A 16,121-nucleotide genomic window follows, 5' to 3' on the forward strand; every position below is an offset into this window, starting at 1 on the left:
CATTCCAAAACCATGGGTATTAATCCGGGGGTTCGTCCCCCCTTTGCGACTATAACAGCTTCCACTCTTCTGGGAAGGTTTTCCACTAGATTTTGGAACATGGCTGTGGGGATATGCTTCCATTCAGCCACAAGAAAATTAGGGAGGTAGAGTACTAATGTTGAGTGTTCCAATTCATCCCAAAGGTCTTCAATGGGGTTGAGGTCAGGGCTTTGGGCAGGCCAGTCAAGTTCTTCCACACTAAACTCAACAAACCATTTCTTTATGGACCATGTTTGTCATGGGGGCATTTTCATGCTGAAACAGAAAAGGGCCTTCCCTAAACTGTTGCCACAAAGTTGGAAACATAATTCACTAGATTGTCATTGAATGCTGTAGAATTCAAATTTCCATGTAATGTAATGATGGACAGTAATGTTAACAGGAGAAGACCAGGAAGATCAAGAGGCAGAAGACAAAAGACCTTATCTTATCTAGTGATCTAGCAAGAGAACCCATCGTAAAACTGCACCACAACTAAGAATATGTATCTGAGAAAAAAGCCCTTTCTATGTGCTGTTAGAAGAAAATACTCCAATGGGCCAAGCATCATCAACAAAGATAGAAAAAAGGCAGATGCACATCCCTTTAGACCAGCAGATCATATCTGCCATTTCACTGTAGTCAGGGGTTGTAGTCAGGGGTTACTTTTTTCACTAGCAGCACTGATTTCTTACTGTAGTTTTGGTCCAGTTTTACGCTGGTTTCTCTTGTTAGACAACAAAATTTGTCTTCTGCCTTGTGAGCTTCCTGGTCTCCTGTTAACACTACTGCCCACCAGCTGGAACCTTCTTAGTGTGTACTGAACACTGAACCCTGACATCTTAAGCTTCTTTGCCATTTCTCACTGCTTGGCCCCACACCTTTAAGCCCAACGCTTTCTTTTTTGCCATATTTCTTGTAGCTTTAGAGTTTATTTTACATACACCGCAGACCAATGGCATTGGGCTGCCTGTGGATAAGATACGATTTCAGTCAATTTCTGTCAATCAATTTAGCTACCTCTCCACCATTTGCAAAATGATTGGATAGACTTCCAATAATGCGTTTAATTGTAATCATAGGCAAAGGAGGCTATATTGAGGAAGGTCGTGTCTACTATTTTTAAGTGAAACTTTTTGTTATTGTAGGTAGAAATATAAAAACATGTTTATACTTTGGTTTGTTATTCATGTGCATATATTAACTGAATTCTTCCTACCTAAGGTTTTTCACAAAAAAAAAAAAAAGAACACACTGGTGGCCTCATACATTTTTTTCCTGTACTATATATACATACAGATGTGTGGTTAATTTGTCCATGTTCTTATAAAAACAAAAAACACTGCACAATAGTTCATTCTCAACTATTTTTAAAGAAGACTGAAAATAAATCCACGGGCAAAAAAAAAAAAAAAAAAAACAGGAAAGCCTTTAAAAATTTAGAAATCCAATTAATTAATCAAGGTAAAACTGTCAACTGAACAGGCAGATACTGACATGTGACTTTTGAATGTGCAATTGTAAGTTAAAAATATTTTAATTATTTGTCAATGTTGTATTTGCCCTACTGTACCTTTTGAAATGATGCAGTTTATGAAGCAGGAAAAGCATTTTGTACACTAATCTACCACATTTAGAAAAAGTGCATTGTCTCTTTTCTATAGTCACCGCATGCCGTGAACATACACAAGGTAAGCAAACACAACTTCTTTAACAGAAAAATGCTGTTGCTTGTTGTACACACTTTTTGATAATCAAGCCAGATAAAGGAACAATAATACAGTAGTCAATATAGTTTCCTTTTCTTCTGGTTTTCTGGATTATGGCACATTGAACCATCTTCATTTTACTCATCTTCACTACACAACGCCAGTCCCTTCCTTGGTTTAAAATGCAATTTGAGAAAGTCCTAAAAAAAAAAAAAAGCAAGGGTCATTTTAATTTAATTGCTAGAAAGATTTCCAAAATGTTTCAAAAATCTTAAGGCAAGGCACACAATGGTAGGAACACAATTTTCAAATCATTGCTTTTTAAACTCTATTTATTAAAATTTATTTAATTTAAAATGAACTTTTATTTAACCATGTTTCTGACATTTCACCAACTAGATCCTGGGTTGAATCAAAATTTGTTCATCACTTTCACTCACAAGCTAATACTGTACAAGTGTTATGCTTTTTTCACGAATACAGAATGGCACATTAAAAAATCTCCTAAATTTACTTGTCAAACTACTCGTTTAAAAATAACACTACCATTTATGCGCAAGTCTTGGAAAAAAGGACAAGTCATGCACAAATGTTGACTGAATACAGGCCTGAGTGTAGCAGGTTTGTAAGCTGGTACCACCAGAACAAGGTTGTATTTTAACACACCCAAATAATGTAAGTCAATAATGTAATAACATTCATCTTGTTCTCAGGCATACCTAATTTGAGCTTGTCCTTAGCGGCCCAGCAGATGCAGTAGTGCTGAAGCAGTTGCTGCAGGAGCTCCATCTCATCCAAGAACTCCAGCCTCTCCATTCTGTAATTGACATTTTAAGTGTGGTTATCCAAGACAAACTCGACACTCAGCATTTCCAAGAGTAAAGATTAAACATTAAAAACAATAGTTATATGGCATCAGTAAAACTTCTGACAGAGAAGAGCAAGTGTTCTTGAGAGCACAAGACACACATAGGACACATTATTACTTTAGGAACATAAGTAATAATAAATAATAATAATGACATTTTTGAGGTTCATGCACTCTGAAATGACATTTCTAAAGTTATACTCAATTTTAGTATCAGAGAGAACTTTAAAAATATGTTATAATGGCATACAATAAAGCTTTAAATAATCAATATCCTTTTATCCTTCTCCAAAAGAAATCTGCACTCGGTTTTCAAGGACCAAATGAAATTTCACTGCTTTCATTTTCAGAAAATGATTATTATCGTGTTAGGACAGACTACAGGCACAGGGTAGGCAGGACAAAATGTCTGTAGACTGGTACAAGACAATAGTGCCAATGATCATGTAACAGGCTGTTATGACAGGAAAGTGAAGCATGGGAATACTGTGAGCCCATGTGCATGAGTGGGTGTGTGAGAGACACGCACAGGTTCATTACATAAACTTTTATGAGGCAGAGCGTTTGGCAAGATTCCTCCTGATCAGGTCAACAGGTATACACAGGTTAATGTCTGCCGTAATTGGAAAATGGCTCTCCTTTACCTCCACTAAAACATTCAAAGCTGACCATTTATGGCAGAATATTGTCTGTAAATTGCCTGTGAAACTTGGCATTTTGGCACTCATCAAAGAGTATGTTCATTTGAGTTCAATGTTTCCATTTTCTGTGTTCCATTCCAGTTCCATTCCATTACCCTTGATGACATTGGAAGAATTGGAACAATTCTTCCTTCTGGCATACACACACACACACACACACACACACACCCTATGTTGTTTATACTTACATACAGTGCCCTCCATAATGTTTGGGACATTAGATTGTAATCAAAGTATTCACATGTGCTTAAAGTGCAGATTCTCAGCTTTTATTAAATAGTATTTTATACATTTTGGTTTCCTCATGTAGAAATTATAGCACTATTTATACTTTTTATAAAAACCATCTTGCTTTTAGGAAAGATTGCATTCTGTGTATTGCTGAAAAATAAAATGTGGTTCATTTTAGGTTATAAAACATCAATGCAAACTGAGGTAGGCCTTGTTTCAAATCTTAACATATAAGCCACATACCAAATTATTAACAAATATACCAAATAGATATTATTAAATTGATCGGTGCTGATATTCTTGATATGGCCACATAAACGTATCAGGAGGTTCACACAGTATTCTTATTACTCAATTCCATGTCTCCCTTCCATTGACTGTTAAACATTGCAATTTCAGAAATATTCTAAATATACCAATTGTAATATGCTTTGTAACTACATTATCATACCCAATGTTTTGGCTATATCTCAATCAATTTATTCTGATTAGTCAGGCTCATGATGACCTGCTTTACTGGCACTGACACTTCTTTGCTTCTCACATTAAAAGACAACAGCAACAGACTCCACCTGCAAATGGCACACCTAGAATCAAGTCTAGACCTTTTGTTAGCTTTATTGTGCATGAACTAATGATGCAACACACAGCTGGCCAGGATACAGCTGAGCAGCCAATTACTGTTGGTCCAATAAAATGGGTGGGCTACGTATAAAACTGATAACTTCTACACAGATCACCCAATATGGATATAAATATCTTCAAATTAGAGCTTACAGTCTGCACTTTAACCTCATATTCAGTGTTTCATTTCAAACCCTCTGTGCTGGAGTACAAAGCCAAAACAGCAAGAATTTTGCCACAGTCCAAACACTTATGGACTGCACCACCACCGTCTAAATACTTACGGACACCATACATGCATACATATGAACTGGTTCCATACCTGGCCAAATCCTCCTGGGGAAGCACACTGTACACAGTCATCATGTCCAGAGCATCTGCACTCTCCCAGCCCGATAACAGGAACCGTTCTTTCTGCAACAGACGCACGCACGCACGCACGCACGCACGCACAAACACACGCACGCACAAACGCACGCACACACGCACGCACGCACGCACGCACACACGCACGCACGCACGCACGCACGCACGCACACACACACACCAATGTCCTAAAGACAGCCGTATCAAGGAATTTCACAGAGACCGAACAAACAAATCTGCTATTGGCATTGTGACATATTTAACTAATCCATGTAATCCTCAGAATTGACATCTAAATTCCTGAACTTAAAATTGATTTTCTTGGTCTGAACTGCAATTCGAAGGGGAAATCATGGCGAGGAGTTTGAGAAGTGCAATGTTTTGTCTGTGCATTAGAAAGCAAGCTGCTAATCTCAGTGACATTAATGTTAACACAATTCAAAAATAAGACATTAGCTCTTTGACTCCAGTAATTTAACTGGCAGAAGCAGGAGGAAACCTGGAGATGAAGTTCAGTTCAATGATAAGACACACAGTCCTGAAAATCATATCTTTCATATGATACCTGAGTATTCACACAAAATACTTTTGTAGTATAAGCATTTATTTAGAGGTACAGCCAACCTGGTGGGAAGGGTTCAGAATAGGCTTGCGCTTAACAGGTTATTACGCGGATCATACAGGAGTTTATAGTTGAACATAACCATACACATACAAAAAAAAAACAAAAAACAAAGCATACCCTGACAAGTTACAAAGTACACAAAGGAATGTAACGTAGCCTTATATGACCTTGGCAACTCACACTCCGACAGTTTTATCATGCTGTGCACTTCCAGTCCTTCGCCAGCTGGGTCCTAACCTTGCTCTTTACTCCATGCCATGATTAACTCAGAACCGCTGACAGCTGCTGTAAACAGTCTATCGTGCAGCCACATGACAAAACAGCAGCCATTTTGACAGATGTGGTGATATGCAGACGAGCCACGTCTAGGGGGACTCTCATTTCCGAAGCTTACAGCATATGATTGATTACAATGTCATTTCAACTCACTACACAACCAAGATTTCACAGCCATAGGAAGATTGTTACCTGCAGCATATGGAGATTAAATGGATGTGTATTTCCGAGCAGTACAGAATGCAAATACTACACAGCGTACCTGAGAGTCCAGAGAGCGACACACCTCCACTCCCGCCAAGTTACACTGGCGTCTCTGTAGATTCTCAATCATCACCTGTCCAAAGCGATCTGCCATGTTCACCTACATACAAAAACTACTTTAAAGGTTTTACTGCATACCAGTTATCATCTTTTATAAGTAATGGCAGCTATAATTGTGACATCTAAGCAAGGCACTTGCTGACCTGTTCATAGTTGACAAACATGGCGGTGGGGAACGTCTGGGCTGCCCAGTGCACCAGTTTAGAGGACTGCTCAGGGGTCATGTACACCAGCACGCACTCAGAGAGGAACAATGTCGGCAAACTAAAGGATGGGGAAGAAGAAAACCAATACAAATCAAATGAACTCAAAAAACCTTGCAGCCAGAGTGTGGAGTGGTTCTGGGCTGAGGCATTACTACAATAGGTCAATAAAAAATGCCACACCTGGTATTTATACCGCCCTGTGCTGTTAGTAGCAAATTAATATGGCTCAGTTGTGAGATAATTGGACACCACTTGGTTGCAGGTATCTGAAAGACCCTAAACCACCTTTCAAACCATAGCTCTGGGGAATTCTGTAAGGACAATAAACATCTTCTTGTCCACTGAGATCAACAGTGTCCTGCACCAGTATTTGAGGCAGGTAGTGTACGGCTATCTGGATCTTTCCAAACAAATCTAAGGACCTTAAGGGGGCAACTACACTAAAAAGCTCAAATTTAATGTTGTCCCTTAGCTTACAGCTTGGTATACATGCACATTGGAAAGCAAAAACCTGATGCCCCACTGGAGAATCCATCATTTGCTACTTTCATTTTTAATGATTTAATACCAGTGTGTGCCCTGTCTAATGCTTAAGTGACGAACAGGCACTTGATTAATAAATCCAGAGCAAATGATCAAACAACTCATGGCCTTACTGAACAAATGAAGTGCTTTACCAGCAACAGCAGATGTGGAGACTTGGATAACGTTTATTTTTATTGGCATTGAAGTTGCCCTTTAACACAGTGGGGCCAGCTGAGCGAAACTCACTGGAACTTGCGGACAAACACTCGGAGCTGCACTGTCTAGAATGTTGCCAGCTTTAATCCAGCCCAAGGGTACGTGGACTTTGTTAAGCTGCATCCACAAATGTGATGCAAGATGTTCACTTCTGACTCACAGATGGAGATGGAGGACTTTCCCCAGTGTGACCGCTGTCATCAGGAAAGCACTGTGGAACACTCGACAACCAAAACAAAACAAACTGATTCATAAAAATGAAGGATGTGCCAAAGAGATAGAGCCTGCCCTTCCCTAGGCAATGTTGGCACCGTTCCCTGGGCCATCCGGCAATAGAGTCAAAAGCCTTGTAAAACTACAGTTCTTCCCATACCAGCTCCAAGAAAAAACCACAATTCCTCAGTTTACAACAGCAAATTCACACATAATCATGACAAATTTCAATACTCTAAATCAATTTGACTGTAAAGCCGGGTATAATTTTGAAAAAGGCTCGATTCATTATTATGTTGACGCTAAGAGCCTTTGTATTTTAGCAAGTTTTCCCTGTCCGTGTCTCTCATCTGTCAATGTACAGAATGGATAGAAGGAAGGGTTAGAGGGTGATGAAAAAAATGTGTTTAATCGAAGAGGGTTAATACAGCGAATGCAAGGTGTACAAACTTGAGTGTACACATGACAGAAAATGTGTGCAAGACACTGTAAGCCACTTACTCTGGATTCATCTGGAACTTCTTAAGCTTGCCCTCTAGCCCGGGAAGGTCCCTGAGGTCTGCACCGATGATGCAGTATCTGTCTGAGTCCAGGCTGTGGCCATCTGTCAGACGCACAGAAGCAGTTAACAAAGAAAAGGCCACATCCTTGTCTACACAAAAGTGAAGGTCATAAGGAGCAGTTATCTGATTAGTGCACTTCGGAGCAGTGCAAGAGGGGGAAAATTGGGACATACCACTAGTGAGGTTTAACTTTGTCAACTACTTACTTCAAAGTATCATGAAGCATTGGTTTTAGACATGGAATATTGCAGTGGGTGCTTTATTGGATCAGATGCACAGCATAGATGGTCAAGCTCAGTCAGCGTAGAAATGCTGAGAGTTAATTCAATAGTGATCTTGTGGTAAACAACAGGGAATTTCAAGAACAATATCAAATAGGAGATGAACAAGTGGATACTGCCCAGCATTATGCTAAAACTCTTTATCAGTTACTATAGTGTCCCCAGTGCGTCTGGCTGCAGGTCCACAGCTAAGGCTATAAAAACAGATAACTGAGCAAGAAATCACTAACAGACATATCAAATGTGAGGGGAAAGGTGAGTGTGATAATGTGGTGGCAGAAATATTGAGCGTGGGCAAGGAAAAGCAGCCTATTTAATGCAAAGTGAAAAACTAAAAGTAGCAAACAAGCTAAAATATATCCAGCAAAATAGGCAAAAGATGGATTTGAAACCATTGCAACCATGGGTGAATTCTTTAAAAATTCATTGTGACATTTTGTTTAATGGACATACAGACTGTGGTTTTAGGCTTATATTTTGTCACACCGCAGGATTTCATGTGCATCTACAAGCTTAACAAAAATATAACTCATTTTTGCCCAATCATGTAATGTCACTCAATATAAAAAATAAAAAAAAAATACATTTGGCATGTCTAGGCAAAGACAGTAGCCAGGTCAATGTCCAGTATAAACACACATACAGTTAACAATGAATGAGCCAAATCAAATATAAAATTAATCAGAATTAAATGAATGCTCTGAAAGGCTATTATAGCTATAATTACTTGAATTATTATAATAAGAATCACTTCCTGTAAGTTGTACATCGTACAGTTGTAATTTGTATTCCACACGAGCAGTAACACCTTTGCCCTGTTGGGACAAGGGCATTAAGGGACAGCACTGATGAACCCGCTCTTAAGACCACAGCTGTGATAAGGCGCGTGAGAACACAGCAGCCCATGCTTGATAACGTAAAAAGGAAACACAGTGTGTGTCGCCTTGCTATTTTTGCCAACGCACGTAAATTAACACAATAACCTGCCAAACTCTGTATGCTTCGTCTGTGTTGGTCCACAAAGTTAATGGTACAGGTCTGTAGTTAACATATTATGCTCTGTAGCCCAGTTTATAACAAACATTTTTATTAAATAAAATAAGGAAAAGTCACTACAATTACATTTTCACCCAATCACTATAGAACTAATAAAATACTACAAAGCAACTGGCTGTGAGCTGCCATTTTCACCAGCAGATCAGCAGATCAAAGCATGGCAGTTACTCTTAATGGGGAAGGATGCTCATTCCTGACTGTTCCACCAGTGGTACTCTAATATAGTATTTTTTTGACAGCACTGAAAATTATAAGAAGTTTTAAAATATTTTTACCCTTACCTCTTACCTATTAATAGTGAATCCGTGGAGTGTGTTTCAATTATAGGTTTTGACAAGGGAGGTTTTGTCCTATAAAGAAAGCAAATTTCAGTGAAAATCCCTCAAAACTTGCACCCCAATTCAATTTTAGCATGAAGTGTGTTGCCCTTAATTGGACAAATCTAATATAAATAAATTTTACTTTTTTATTTACCTTAATGCAGCCAATTTCACAATGTTGAATAAGAAACAAAATGCAATGCTATACCACTAAGGACTTTGTAAACCAGTACAGGACCTTTAAGCTCAATTCTAAATGACAAAAGGAAGCCAGTGTAACACATGCAAGTCTGGAGATATGTAAACAGGCAAAACAATACTTACATACATAGATCTTAGTAAAAGAAATAGAATTATTCTGTCTCTCTGTTACAATTATGCCGACTAGGTAGCAGGAACCTAACATCGGACTGCTTGCACTTAAATTGTATCTGACTCTATTAAGTTATGAACGTAATTGGAACGGGTAATGACTACTAACTGACATGTCACACCAGTTTGCAATAAAATATAATAGTGTTAGACTAAATATTTTCTGAGTAAATTAGTAAAATACCAAAACTGTTTCGTTTATAATGACTCCTTTCTATACTGCGTGCATAGGAAACATCAAAAATGGTCAGAAAAAAGCCAACATTGCAAAAGCATCAACAGAACATAACGGTAGCTACCATTTCTGATACGGGGATTTGGAAAACAAAACAAAACAGAAGCAATCTGTAGGTCTATCTCCATCCCTATCTCTGAAATTCTGAAATGTTACTGATAGGCCTACATATTTATTGGCTGGACCACAACAGCAAGGCCAGCCCTACAAGAATCGTGACTGACTGATGATGAAGTTACACATGTCGCGGTAGAAGTCAACCATGGTCGGCCGGATCATGTGTGTTAGGTCCAGCCATATACTAGGTTTTAACCTGGTCTTGTTATAACATTTATTTGTTCTGGTAAATTCAATCTCATTCATTTCATACAAAAACAATCAAACGCAAAAGCCTATCAATAAATGTAGCTGCTGGACACGCAAAAACATCCAAAAATATTGATACTCCACAGCAGAACGAATAAAACAGCTAATGTCACGGGCATAACACAGAATGATGGGACATTATGATTTTCTTTTCTTATGCATTTTTAAATGTTTGTCTGCATGATGCTTCTGGTGTGTGACAAGTTTTATTGGCTGCGCTACTTGTTGTATCGATGGCAACCTGTGCTAAAGGAAAACAATTTGCGACCTGGCATCTATTGGTGACCGGTGCATATTTGATACGTGTGTAAACAGGCAGTTTTATGGCAGTTAAAAAGCTGACGAAGACGATTCAATGATTAATTTACGTTCTTTGTTCTTGGCTGAAGTCACATAGGTATTCGCACTGTGGCCTGAGGTGACAGACTGTAGGAAAGGCTGTGATGGGTGGAAATATAAGATAGAGAACCAGTTGTGTCCAGCGTACACTCGTCATACGTGCGTAAACGGACCACTGCAATAAATAGTTCCTTTTAAAAATGTGTCAGGTAACACACAGCATCTTAATCTAAGTGTTATCTATAGATCACGGATGAAGGTTGGCTGCCTTTATTACTTATGAGGGGATTGTTTCAGGTCAATCAAGTACCGTTCAGAAGGTATACAAAAGGGCACCCTTATACAAGTGAAATAAAATACAAATACATTCAGTATTTGCCACACAATATGTCTTGAGAATTCGATCATCTATAATTCATATTTTGGCAAACAAAACCAGTGATTCCTTTGCATAATTAATACATTGACAGCTATACAGACTCAGCAGCTCTCCTGAATCATACTCTCTGTTCTATAATAAAGTATGCAATTTGAAATATTAGACTATATATAAATTCGTTATATAAGTTCATGTCTGTATTCACCTTATCCTTCCATGAATTTGGAAATTTGACTGCGCTTTGTATTTGTGCTACAATGTAAAGGACAAGGTAAAATAACCACTTTATGAACTGTTATTTAAAACGGCCTCAAATTTTAGACACAGAAAATAAGCTTTAAAAAATACTCCAATTTGTATATTTTGCCAGAATAAAGCATCTCCAACACATTTCTTTCAAATGGGTCAGAAAGGTTATCTGTCAAACATTGCTGAATGCACATACACATCACATTAACACCCCGGTCAAGCGTAATTAACTAAGAAATATCAACACACAGTGCCCTTCCACTACCAGGGTCATCCATACCAGGATGAAACCTCTCTAACTTTACAAACCACAAAAATGTATCTGCCTCTGATTCTGAAAGACTACCAACTGCTAACTGTCTACAGTTTCTAAAAAAGCTATTGGTAATTTCTTACTTGATGTTGTGTAGCTTCCTGGCAACAATCATGGGGAAGTCAACTTCAAAGTACTTTTTAGGCAAGATGTTTTCATCCTGAAAATTAAAAGCATGCCATCAGATTATAATTAATGCAACATGCAGTAGCACAGGGTCAAGACCTGAGATAGTACAAGCACTGCAAATTTGTTAACAATATATGCCTTTTAATTTAATACCCAGAAGGTGATTATGGTCTGTTGAATATTTTTACAAGTAAATTCATTAAGATGGACAACTTGTACATGTAATTCCATTTTCAACAGTATGTACCTTCAGTCTCCAGAAAGTAGTGTCCAGCCCAGCCCCAAAGTTTACTACCTGGCAGTCACATGCTGTCTTTCTGAGAAAAGAATCCAGGAGGTGATTGACCCCCTGTACACGGGCATAGTATCCTGAAAACACAGAAGTACTGTAAACATCAACAGCATATGATAAATGTTTTGAAGACAAAACATTAGCTTTTGTGTCAAGGTAGGTTGCAAAATATTCCCTAGGTGGCAGCAGAATACATTAAATAAACCACAGGGGTCAAAACCAGTCCTGTGAGGACCACAGCGTCTGCCGGTTTTCAGTGTGTTTCAGCACCAGTGATTCATTTGAGATGTTGCTTGGCTAAATAATTTTCATGTCTTGTTCTCAATGCTGTAATTGGTTAGAATGATTTAATTACAGCCTTGAGAACAAGATGTGCGGATTATTTATCCAAAATTTATATTTAAAATTTTAAAACCAGTTATAAATACGTATGGGGCGAAAAACTATCAGTGTTGCATGCTTCCACTAAAAAAATATCAAATGTTGCTGTTGCTAATGCTTTTTGAATACGGATGGACAGCAATGCGCTTGTTAATCAAAAAATAGCAAAAACTGTTTAACACAGAGCTACTGATCACATTCACCTACCAGTTGCCTCATCACTTTGTACAAAAATACAGTTCTTGTCAGTGATCAGTAATTTTTAGCAATGTCATACATTTACACATTTTTCCCCAAACCACTGGTTGGTCACAGGATAAAAGTGAAAAAATAAATAACTTGTTGCATATTATACATTTCACAATCATTCACACCATTACATTACACTACTATATTACAATAATTACACAGATGCCCTTATCGAGAACAATGAACAGTCATAAAGGAACATAGTGTTATTTTCAGGAATAAAAACTGCAGTATCACCACAAAGGCATAGGACACTGTTTAGAACCACTAAATGGGATATTTACTTAAACAAATGTGTATTGTAACAAAAGAAGTACACTTAGACAGATAGCCTATCTTAAACAGCTATACCTACAACATTATCCAAAAAAAAATACAAGGAAAGAAAGAAAAATGAAGGGTGTCTAAAGAGGCTCAAAGGCACCAGCCAAACTAATAATTGCACTAGTTACAGTTTGTATAGATGTGGCATATGCTAAAAACATTTTGCATTCCATAATATGAACATATATTAGGCTACATTTTAAAAAGAGGAGGATCACAGGGATGCATGTACTTATACACCGGGCCCAGAATAAACAAATGCCCTGATGAATACTGATGAATGTAATACTTTGTAATGCATTCAAGCAATGTGACAACTAAGTACAATGACTCACCTCTGTTGATCTCAGGAGCCTTCCGTTCACCTATCTGTCTCACAAAGTACTGGATGTATGGGTCCTTCCAATAGCTTTTACTGGTTGCAAACCTGTAAATAAAATAAATGGCGAATCACATTAACTATATATGGTATTTTGACATACATTTTTACATAAGCTTACTCAGAGAAAAGGTCCACAGTAAAAAGCACTATCTCATGGACAACTGATGTGTGTACTAACATCGACTACAAAATTGTGCATCTAACTGTCCTAAAGTGCGATTCAGTTTTTAAACCCATGCCAATTCTGCCGGAAAAGAAAACTCGTTATATGTTATGGGAGCAACTGAGAGTTATGAAAATGATATTCTAAATGGGATCACTGTTCGATAGTCCCAAAGTGCACAGATTTTACAGTCTGATTAACTGCATAAGGTAAACAGGACTATGCGCAGACGAGATCCAACCAGCAGCCAAAGCGTATGACGATGACTTCATACAGCATGACCACGGACGACTGTAGCTTTTTAACAGCATATATATCGCCCATTTACAAACACACATCATTCAGGCCACTGAGCCTGCTAGCTGGCGAGGTAGCTACTGTGGTGCTACTTGTATGGATATTTTAAAGATGCCTAGCTACCTTTTACATATCGACGCATCATCACAAGTCGCTCTCACTGCTTCGTCAGCAGTGTCAGAGTCTGTGAAAGACTGTCGCGTTGCCATGATCACATTCACACATGAACCGTAAGAAAATAATGCTGAAACAAAAGCAGAGACGACACAATCATTTCACTATCATAATGTTGTTGCGCAGAGCGTTTTAACTATTCTCAAGTGCGTTAAAAAGTAAATGAGAGCTCAGTAAACTATAGCAACATGTTGAACTTCGCTAATACATTTCAGTTACCATAATAATGTGTTGTATACGACTCCCATTCAGTTTTGCTCACGCACTTAAGCAATCCAAACAAAACAGACCACTGACAGTCCAGCATCCGCTTCCGCCATCATCTTAACAAAGAAGCACTGTATTGGTTGGTTCTCGTAACTCTTACTGACGTCACATTTTATGAATACTATCCCACCAGATACAGCGCTTCCCGTTCTACGCATTTAAACCATAGAGCGAGGGTACCAATGAACCGTGGCAAAAGAGATTCGAATCTCTTTGCCCGTATGGTGGCAACAATTAACTGTTCATTGTGTGGTACGGATGCAACTGTTTCAAACAGCATTCAGTAAATTCCTGGATTCCCAGAACACAGGCTATAGAAAAAGTGAAAAAACGGCAGATTTTTTTCTTCCAAGAAATACCTTTAATGTACTTTAAACAATGTCAAAGAACTTAAAGAGACGCTATATAACCAAACATTTGTTTTCATAGATCAGTTCTCACGTAGTAAAACTCTAAAATGAAAAATACAATAAAATGCTATAATAATAGATGTTCTGCTTGTGCATGTTCGAGTTCAGGTGCAGTCAGTCCAGGATCACTCCCATATTTGTGTACACCCCCTTCTATCTTTTAGATACGCTGGCAGCATTTAGGGCTCTACATATACGACAGGCAATCTCAGAATTGTATAGTGCCTAACCTTCTTCTGATCGTCTCTGTTTTCTTCCCTGGGGCTTCTGCCCTGCCCTGAGTTCACAGTCTGCCCCAGCCCCATCCCCATCCAAGTTCAAGCCCACTCCATTACATGCATCACCCTACCCCTCTGAACTGCATCTTAATATGCATTTCTTCACTTGGACTGTGTAAATGCCTATTTTTACCGGTAGTTTAACTACCTCAGACTGTAACCTGCCCAGAACATTCTATTACTTGCAGTGATAGATCCCTCATTACATTTCTGTGACCATTCATTCTACATTAGCTATTACACCAGGCCAGTCAGCAGAGATTGGGCTCTCCCTTCACTGGATTCCTCCAGAGATTTGTTCCGATTGGCCATTTTTTTCTCCCCACCATTTGAGTGTTCCTGTTCCCATTGGGGCATTGTTTGGTTTTTTTTTTTTTTTTTTTTTTGTGCTGTTCACTTTTTGGGGGGTTCGGGGCTGGTTTTTGTCCAATTTTCCTTTCAGTTTCCACTGTAGCATCTTTGTGACAGTGTCTCTTTAAAAAGCACTATACAAATAAATAAAAAACTGAGATTGAGATTACATTTGTTTCTTTTACACAGAATTACAAAAATCAGCAGCCAATACTTTTTTATATTGCATACTCTGTTTTTATTTTACATAGAATAACAAGAACCAATAGATAAGACTTCATATTATATTGCATTTCGATGCACTACCACTTGGTATTTCTGTTAAAATTGAAAAGGCCTTAATGTAGCTAACTTGGAGGTATTTTACTTAACCCTCCTATTATGTTTGGGGTCAAATTGACCCCATTCAATGTTTACTGTCTCTAAAAATATGGTTACCATACTTTTTTCAGCTAGATATTTCATGACTTTTCCTAACTTTATGGGGAAAACATGGCAAACATGAAATTAACTGAAAAAATTATTTTCAATGTCCTGTACACATGTTGTACGCATCGGTGTTGTTGGGGTCATTTTGACCCCAAACTCTATTGTTATATAAAACCATCATTTTGATCTTGTTTTTGATCTTGATCTGTTGTTTTCCTCCTTTTGTTTCTCAACCACCAATAAACTGTCCTGTCATCTCTCAACCACCAAGAAACCCCCCTGTCATCTCTCAACCCCCAAGAAACCCCCCTGTCATCACTCAACCACCAAGAAACCTTCCTGTCGCCTCTCAACCACCAAGAAACCCTCCTGTCGCCTCTCAACCACCAAGAAACCCTCCTGTCCTCTCTCAACCCCCAAGAAACACCCCTGTCATCTCTCAACCACCAAGAACTGACATGTTCACCAGAGGTGGGTAACCCGGCTTCAAAGAGTAAAAAGACTGACCCTGTATTTGCGCCATCACCATGCACTAAACCAGCTGATTCTAATTAGCATAACTCTTCAGCATGATAGGAGAACTAACTATTGTAATCAGCTGGTTTAGTGCATGTTGG

The 16,121-nt window shown here is 38.4% G+C and overlaps 1 protein-coding gene across 3 annotated transcripts; it reads right to left on the reverse strand.

Annotated features, from left to right (window-relative positions):
- Nucleotides 1-1,374: 1,374 nt before the first annotated feature.
- Nucleotides 1,375-14,143, reverse strand: lcmt1 (leucine carboxyl methyltransferase 1). 3 transcript variants are annotated; one of them, XM_064322845.1, is made up of 12 exons: nucleotides 13,989-14,143; nucleotides 13,719-13,839; nucleotides 13,089-13,180; nucleotides 11,755-11,876; nucleotides 11,462-11,538; nucleotides 9,094-9,155; nucleotides 7,407-7,509; nucleotides 5,889-6,009; nucleotides 5,684-5,785; nucleotides 4,477-4,568; nucleotides 2,450-2,547; nucleotides 1,375-1,930 (listed from the first exon to the last, which is right to left on the reverse strand). In XM_064322845.1, the coding sequence occupies exons 1-12, from the start codon at nucleotides 14,074-14,076 to the stop codon at nucleotides 1,908-1,910; spliced, it is 1,101 nt and encodes a 366-aa protein (XP_064178915.1). In that variant the 5' UTR covers nucleotides 14,077-14,143; the 3' UTR covers nucleotides 1,375-1,907. The 3 variants fall into 3 exon arrangements, with proteins under 3 accessions (XP_064178915.1, XP_064178916.1, XP_064178917.1); XM_064322846.1 differs by having other exon boundaries at nucleotides 14,036-14,054; XM_064322847.1 differs by lacking the exon at nucleotides 13,719-13,839 and having other exon boundaries at nucleotides 13,989-14,095.
- Nucleotides 14,144-16,121: the final 1,978 nt, after the last annotated feature.

Source organism: Anguilla rostrata, chromosome 2 (genome assembly GCF_018555375.3).
Source record: "Anguilla rostrata isolate EN2019 chromosome 2, ASM1855537v3, whole genome shotgun sequence".
In the NCBI taxonomy this organism is placed as follows: domain Eukaryota; kingdom Metazoa; phylum Chordata; class Actinopteri; order Anguilliformes; family Anguillidae; genus Anguilla; species Anguilla rostrata.